Genomic DNA, 8,993 nt, shown 5'->3' with positions numbered 1-8,993 from the left:
TGGCAATTATCGCCAATTGAAATGGGTCGCTCCATTGGGTCCAGGCATGCGGTGGCTCTAGGGTATGGTTAGGCCAAAGGGGGGGGGGACTTCACGCACGTTCGAATCATTAGACTGCGCCATAATAAACTATTCTAATTCTATATGCCTATGTACATTTACTGTTCATAAACTTAAAAAGACTAAAACAATTAAAAGGAAGTATGTGAATTAAGAACGTTAAAAGGACAACTGAGCAATATCTCATATCGACCAATGGTCGTAACTTAATTGGTTAACAGGTATTAATTAAATACCGAAGGTCATTTAAGACACTAAAACAAATCACAACAATTTTTATTCAGCTTTTTTTTGGTTTTCAAACAATTTGGCAGACTTTTACAATTTTTTCGTGCTCTTGTGAAACCCCTAAAGACCTAATTGTCGATTTTTACGTCGCAGGCAATTGCGATAGGTTATTTTGAAAGATCTGACCAATAAATGGCGGTTGCTTGTCGCCCACTTCTCCCTCAATAAAAGCATATTTTGGTGCCGAGTGCATTTCTAGAAAAATTCAGGGTTGGTCAATTAGAAATTACGGTCGCAAAATTTAACCCCTGTGGAAACATTTGCAACCATACTCGGAAAATTTAAAATTTGAGAGCATGCTCGTCAAGCTACTGTTTTTTCCATTTGAGTTCCCAGTTTTCTTCTTTTCTACATATCACTTAACTTCGTAAAATCAATGATAACACCGTAAATTTGATTTTTACATCTGGTGGAGACATCCGGTGGTGATGTTTACATCTGGTGGCGACGAAAAAGAGCACCACACCCCTCCCTACCTGCGAATATTTGTGGCCTTCAAATACTTTTGGCGTTCATACTTAGCCTCGTAAAACACTAATTACACGATAAAACTGATGATTTTTAGGAGGGGGGTAAAAGAGCCGAGTCTTGATTCTCGTTTGTTAAACACTACTAGCATCGGATGCCCCCTCGCTCGTCGCGTTGGCTACTCTGTTGGCCTTGGGTGTCTTGTAGACTCTGAACTCCCTCCTGGTGAACTGAGCTCCCCCTTCCCCCTCCTTCCTCTCATTGTAGCCCTCCACTGTCAACTCCCCATACTCCCAGTCCATGTTGTCCTCTGGCCAGTACTGGTTGCACTTCAGAACGTCTCGCTCAATGCACTAAACACGGTCATTTGGTTACTTACTTGACCACTTCAAATTATATTGGGGCTTCCCAAACATTGGGAAGCTCCACATTATATTGGACTTCTTTACAACCCATATTTTTTAGCATGCTAATTTTCAAAAAAGCTAAAATTGCTGTTTTAAAACATTTTTGATCAAAAAATTATCCTTTTGGGCGCTCGCTTTCCTCTAAAAAATCATCTTTATTGGCGTTGGAGATGCCTCAGGAAATATTTTAGGGTCAATCGTTAAAAAAAACTTGATTTTGCATGTAAATAAAAACTAAAACAGCCGATGACAAAGGTCCTCCTGATTTCCATTGTCGGAACAAAAAAAAAAGTTTTCTTGACCTTGTCATTTAATTGCTCCAGATGGAAGCGATGGTGGTAACATTTTGCGCTCCATGCAGAACTATTTGATAATTCAATTTTGTCAAACTATTGTGACAAACTTATTAAAAAGAATTGAAAGTCAGCTGTGCTCTAGAAGACATGAGGATTTTTTTAAGAGCAATAACATTCATTGCAAGCTCTTTTTTCTTTTGGGTTGATATAATTGGTAAAAATAAAAGTCTCTAATACAAAAACATCGGAAAAAATCCAAATCACTGTTTTTCTCTTTTACGAAATTTTGCGGTAAATTAAAAGAATAAACACTTTCAATAGATTAGAATGAGTTGAGCTTTTTTGCTTACATTGAGGAAAAACAGCTAACATGCAGGATGATCAAAACATTGTTTATTTAAAAGTTAATCATTACGACTGTTCTATTTTTCTCTACCTCGCATTTCATGACGAAGTACTGAAAGATATTAAATCTTTTAAACACAAATCATCTAGTGATCAAGAAGGCATAAGCAAAAAAATGATTAAACTAAGTGCTGATTTAATTAGCTATCCAATAGCTGCTTTGTTAAATCAAATGGCAATCTACGGAAAATAGCCAAAATTCTACCTTTTCAAAAAACGGGTTCTTACGAGAACTCAACCAATTTTAGACCAATAAGCCTGCTATCATCAAAAAGCAAACTTATCGAAAAAAGCTTTTCAATCGTTTTTTGCAATTTTGATAAAAAGTTTAACATCTTTGCAGCAGAACAAATTGGGCTCAGGCAAAATCATTCATATACTCACGATATCATTAGAGCAACAAAAGTTATGCGAGCGTGCAAAAATTCCAAAAAAAATAAGAATGGCTTGACTTATAGTTTTCCAAAAAGCGTTTGACACTATCAATCATACTAATCTGTCGGAAAAGCTAGAAGGCATTGAATTTTGCGGCATATTTTACAATCTAATACAAAAATGTCTAATTAATCGTTATTAATACATATCTTCATAGGGAAAGAAGTCGGATATGCTACAGGGCCGTTGCTATTTCTATCATACATAAATGACCTCGCTATCAATTCAAAAAACGAGTAAAAGCGTCTTTTCAGGAAAGACACAACATTATTCTGCACTTATAAAAATTTAAGCGCAGTGCAAAAAATCAAATTAAAAGTTAAAATTGTAGACTTGTGGTGCAAAGCCAATAATTCAACTATGTATACAACAAAAAGTCAGGTAGCTAACTTTAATCGGAAAACAAAAAATGCCAAGTATCTCTTCTAGGGAAAAAAGTAAATATGCAGGTCCTTGCAAAAATTTTACTTTTAATTTGACTTTTAATCAGCATGCTGATACCATGCAAAAAATAACGGTTTTAATGGCCTAATATATCAAGTAGGGAAGATTTTTCTCGAAAAGTCTTCCTGAGAATTTATAATATTTATGCCAAGCCCGTTATCCCATATGGCTTACTCATATGGTTTAAAGCAAAAACGGGTTTTAAGAACTGTAGTGACAAATACAAAAATAAAACTCTTCAAAAATTTTTCGATCAATTACATAATTAAACTTTTGATCAATTGCCTAAATAATTGCCACTCAGTTTTTTTAAACGAAGAAAAGTTTTCACGAAGAAGATGCCCGAGTTCTCCCAAATCATAAATTCTTAATTTACAACTAGTAAAAATAAATTGGCTGCACAGGTTGTTCAGCCAGAGGATTAAAAAAAATTTTCGTCTTTTTAACCTCTAACAAACTGCTATCAGACAAGTTAAACAAATTAATGAAAAAGGAAATGAGTAAAAATTGGTAAATAATTAAGAACTGTTTTCTGATAGAGAATTTGGACGTAGATGAAATCGTTTTTTCATAAATGTTAGTATGTTGATTCTCGTGTTTTGGCTGCCAGGGTCTCGCCTCGATGAGTCTCAGAGCTCGTGCGCGATCATTGTGAGTTAAATATAGTAAATGTATATTTTTCACTAATTAAAAATCAAAGTTTGTACAGATTGATTACTCAATTATAGTGATTAGTTTTTATCATACCTGTGTCAGCATGATGATGAGTGAGACCTCATATTCCCAGACCATTCGCCAGAACGCATTGACAGTGTTGTGCAGAGGACCTTGGGTGGCAATGTAGGTGAACTCACTCAAACCACCTGTTAATTGAAAATATGAAGTAAAATAAGTTACAGATCTCCGCTTAATGAGACACCAGAAAACTTGCAGTTTAGACATAATGGTGTTCTTCCATGCTATTCAGACATGTTTTTGTAATTTTACATAATTAACTATATAACCAGATATCTATTGGAAACAACTTGTTTTTATTATTATTACTAATGACTCTTCATTATTATCATAATTACAATTTAATTTAAAAAATTTGCTCTTTTGACTTCTGAAAACTAAAACCAACCAGAAAACAAGACCAAATCAACCGCAAAAATCAAAGTCTTGCTAAAAACTCGGCACCACTTGATCAGAATGAGAGAAAAATACTAAACTAGAATAATTATTTGAAGTTAGGATGATATGTGGAACCGACATCCATGTGAAATTAAAGAAGATTAAAGGAATCAAGATGAATTTAATCAGAATAAAGTCACCTGGTAGGAAGTTTGCGTTGATGTAATCACTGCCATTGTAGTCTCGATTGAACATCATCCGGTAGTTGGCCATGTTTGTCATGTCAATCTGATAAATTCAAATTTAGGTATCAAAAGATGAAAAAATCAGGCCTAAAAAATATATTTGAGAGTAAATAAGGTATTAAAGTTAAATTTTGATCAGATAGCTTCATTGTGCGACCCGAACACTTTCAAGTGCTTTCATTGGAGTAGCTGTATTGTTCTCACTTTCGAAGGAAGGATGAAATACTTTTTGATGCTTCTATACCAGTGACAATGTTTGTTTGTTATTTGACGGAACTTAAGCGTCCAATGTTTTTTGTAAATGTCCATTCAGAGGACAAATTGTGCATTTTGTGAAATGTAAGCGGAGCCCGCAACAGGCCAAAATCAGATTTGTCGCGGAACCAGCATTATTTGCTACTTTTCTTTAATCTTTTTTGCTGTTCTGAGTTCCTCAAACAAATAGCTAAAACACTTTATCACTCAAAATTGCTCTAAAAACAGGCGAATTTGCGGAACCCACGACATTTTTTGCGGAAGCCGGAACATTTTTTATTATTTGTTTGTGGAATCCACAAACAAATAATAAAAACATGTAAGTAGTAAAATTGCGTTGTTGCGGAATCCGCTGCTGTAAGCGGAATTCACTTACATTTTGCGGAATCCAATAACATATTGCGGAATCCACTTACAAATTGCGGAATTCAGAACAACTAGCTGTATTCGTTTGTTGCGGAATCCGCGACAAAACAGTTATGCCGACAAAATTTACGTTACAGGTATTTTTTACGCGGAGTCCAGGAAAATTTCAAACATGTTTAAAAACTTGTCTCTAGAATCCAGGAACCTACAGACAAAAAGTTTGCGCCTATCCAGTGCACAGTTTGGCCTCGTAATGTTCGAAAAAGTGTGTTTGTCCGTGTCCTTCAGAAGTTGCATTGCCATACCTGTAGATCCGACCACAGGTTAGTAGTTGACAGCCGAACTCTCGAGTGCTCATAGGGTAAAACGCCATTGTCTATGTCCCCGTACCTCAAACAACCGATTACTTTGAACAAAATAGAACTTCTTTAGCAAACTTTTGATGACTCCGTGAACTTCTGAAGTTAGAAGTTCAGGTTTATCCACACGGGAAAGAACCAACATACGAGCTGTTCAGCTCTTCAAGGAGAACCGCTGTTAGGCCCCTGCTGTTCTGTACGGAGAGCATTTGTGGCATCTCTCATTATGACGAAGGACCCGAATGCTGTTTTTGGCCATAGGTCGGGGCCGCAGCAACATAAGTACGACTAGAGACAGGTTTCAACAACCCGTCTTTCGACTGAGAGATGTACTCAATCCAGCATTACTGGGTGGCAACCTAGCAGTAATCTAGATTACACAACAGCTCACCGCAAAGAACTAAAATCAGGCCGCTCATGCAAGTTTTTGGATATTTCGCAGAAGGTTATATAAGATAATCCCTCTATATCTGGAATAATTGCTTCCAAAAAAATTGCATTTAATTGGAAACATTTTTAAGAATCCAAAACTTTCGTACAAAAAAGAAACAATTGGTTGAGCTGAACCATTTGCTTTCAACAAATTTTTGACTGAACCTGTTCTGACTCATAACTACTGGGTCATAAGCACACACTGTAGGGTAGAAAATGAAGTCGTTTTTGGGGTCCAACATCTCAAAGCTCCTCTGCAGTTCATCAGTCTCTTTAGCATGTTTCAGCCACTTGGAAAATCTAAACGGAAGAGCAAACAAAACAGTTGAATTTGATTTAAGATGCGTCGACAAAGAATTCAAATCAGTTATCATTCACTGCGTTGCGTCAATATTAGAGTAAAACATCAATATTTGGCCCTTATTTAATGTTGTTTCAGAAAACTGCATTTTTACAGCAGACTTCAATAACAAGAATGGGTCACGTTTCATGACATAATTTTTTGACTTTATAAATAGATTGTTGCCACGACATTTAGGACACGAACAATTCAGCCAACCTCAAGAATTTGAGCCCAAGATTTCCCTGCCAAAAAATAAGAGAACAAGAATTAAATTTTAATTTATACTGTTCAGTTTAATCAGACAAACAAAGTTGCAAAAATTAAAGAGCGTTACTTGAGATTTGTTCAGTGGCAAGCCAGAGACAAGCGGTATCAAAATACTTTCCAGTTCTTGGTAGAAAACATCCGGTGACACCAATAAACATCTGTCAAATAATCAGATTGATCTAGAAGGTCAAGAGCAGGCAAAGTTGCAAACGCAAAAATTTTATTCGGTTTGAGGATATATCAGAGTCGTAAAAAATAACTTATCCCCACTGAAGGGTGATAAATTAATTTTTACGACTCTGATACATCCTCAAACCGAATTTTTGCGTTTGCAACTTTGCCTGAAATTTTGTTTGCAACTTTGATGAAAAAAAAAGAAAACCTTTCAAGAAATTGAAGAACTACCAGAAACGCTACCTTTCACGCATAGGCTATGCGTAAAAGTTAGTCTTTCTGGTAGTTTTTTAAATTTTTTCTAAGGTTTTCAGTTTATCATCAAAACTAAGGGCTTCTGTTGATGTTGTGAGTGGATGCGGAATAATTAGGGATTGTGCTTTCAGCTCAGTTTGGATACTGAATACAATTTGACTCGGTGGAACCTGATCTAAACTACATTTTATGATTGGATAATTTAGATATTTTACCAATGTAAAGTATTTAATATTAACCAATCATGATCCATCTAACTAACAACCCACTTATTTGTAAGTGCTGAAGTTACTTGTAATTTCAGCACCAGAGAGATTTGAATTTAACTTAGAAATTAGTTGGACTCTCCCGAGCACTTCAGCAACCGCAATAAACCAGTATACCCTAGATCTATTGAGCCTAGCAGAGACTAGTTAAACAACCTGAGACTAGATAGTATAAGAGTAAGATTAGGATCGGTATTAGACTAAGAAGTTGCACGAATCTATCCGGCCGAAAATAAGATAGCGTGACGAGCAGACGGTGTACCCTATCCGAAATTACTCTATGAGTTAACCAACTCGGTCCTAACTCATCTGGTGCGACCATAAGTCTCGAACAAGACCTTAATAGCTTAGAATTAACCAAAATAGATTAGAAATTAGACAAAAACATTTACAAAATGTTATACGACAATAATTTAATCGAAATGTCTCTACGACTCAATAGATCAGAGCCAATATTCCGAACCATAACAGAACTACCCGGAATTGGAAGAAGACCTCGAACCAGAGACGACATACGACAAAGTAGAAATTTGCCATATAGCTATATGATAGTTAGGCAAAAACCAGAACAAACTTTTATATTTAGAATACTACTGGCAATGAATTTAGATTTTCATTTGCAAACATAAAACCTTGAAGTTAATCTTCAAAATCATTTCAGGCGCTAAACAAAATTATTAATATACAATAACGATTGATAAAAAGATCTAAGATCGTTTTCCTAAAATTCTGCAGTAATATACAAAACATGTTTGAAAAATATTTATTGAAAAATAAAAAATAAAAATTAGTAGCATGACAATAAATGGTTAGTAATCATAAATCATCCTGTTGTTCCAGCTCCATCATCTAAAACATAACAGCAATCATAAACCCACTAATATCATCAAAACACTAAATCTTTCCTTTACACACATTTAAAATTTTATTAAAACTTAAATTCACTTAATTTTAAAACCAGATCATCAAGGCTTATCCTTGGATCTTAAATCATTTTCTACTTAATTAAAGTTCAAATTTGATCATCAAGGCTTATCCTTGGATCAAACAGAACAACTTTGTTCTCCCCCACCCACTTAATTAGTGTCTAACGACCTCAAACGTCGATTCACTACCCAACCCTTTCTAAAGACCTAAGACTAATAGAAATTTTTAAACAAAACTAATCATTCAAATTAGGATAAACAGTGAAGAACTTCGGTTATTCATCCTTCACTTGACCCCCCCTCTTACCAGACCCAGGATAAATCTTAGACTTAGTAAGTTTAAAATAGTATCTAACGAACTACTCGCGTTCTAATTATACCTGAACCTTGTGGATCGATTTACTATTCTCCAACCCTTGAACACAATCACTACCCCTAAGTAAGATTAAGTAAGTTAACACCTTAACTTATACTAGCCACGAGAAAGTAAAGAATCAATCTTCGGAATCGATATACTTTTCTCTCCAACCCTGAACAAACAGACCCAGGTTAAGCTAACCAAAAAATCGTAAGAACTAACAGTTTAAGAAAATAGAAATCATTTAACAACCTTTTGCATCCGTCATTCTAAACCTTATGTCATTTAAAAACCTAGGAAATAAACAAACAATCGTTTTACACAATTGTGAAATAGATAACAAAAAATACGACCTTGTAATCACACCTCATACACAAACAGTTGGATACATTCGAACAAAACGACAAACACTAAAAAGAAAAATAATAACGAAACAAAGACAAATAACACGAAAAAGATTTTCAAAAAATCGAAACGCATTTTCAGAATCAGAAACCAACAGTTTAGACGAACTTTACAAACTAAAAGAATCAATAGATAAAAATTACCCACTTCACGATCAATTATATTTTTCTGACTCAGAAACAACTTCAAATTCATCAAAAAGAGGAAAAAGAAGAATAAAAAAGCAGTATAAACACAAACCAGTACATTTATACAATTGGAATCAACCAATTCGACACATTAATAATTACATATTAACAGTCATCGAACGAAAAAATGAGCTCAACGCACACCCCAGGTGAAGAAAGTCCAGATGATGATGAAATCTTTCCTTTTATAGTAGACGCAGATACTGATAGAGGACAACACATATTTTGTCAAAATTTA

General features: G+C 34.9%; 1 protein-coding gene across 1 annotated transcript; it reads right to left on the bottom strand.

Annotated features, from left to right (window-relative positions):
• Positions 1–950: 950 nt before the first annotated feature.
• On the bottom strand, positions 951–5,873 carry LOC134853523 (receptor-type tyrosine-protein phosphatase F-like; the record flags this gene model as incomplete). Its single annotated transcript, XM_063869522.1, is given in 5 exon segments — positions 951–1,169; positions 3,551–3,666; positions 4,117–4,204; positions 5,088–5,172; positions 5,739–5,873. Coding segments are annotated over 5 exon segments (643 nt in total), but the record flags the coding sequence as incomplete, so codon positions are not given.
• Positions 5,874–8,993: the final 3,120 nt, after the last annotated feature.

The sequence above is a fragment of the Symsagittifera roscoffensis genome, chromosome 8 (assembly GCF_963678635.1).
Source record: "Symsagittifera roscoffensis chromosome 8, txSymRosc1.1, whole genome shotgun sequence".
Lineage (NCBI taxonomy): Eukaryota > Metazoa > Xenacoelomorpha > Acoela > Convolutidae > Symsagittifera > Symsagittifera roscoffensis.
The sequence above is the reverse complement of the archived record's forward strand: the minus strand, read 5'-3'. Positions and strand labels throughout refer to the sequence as shown.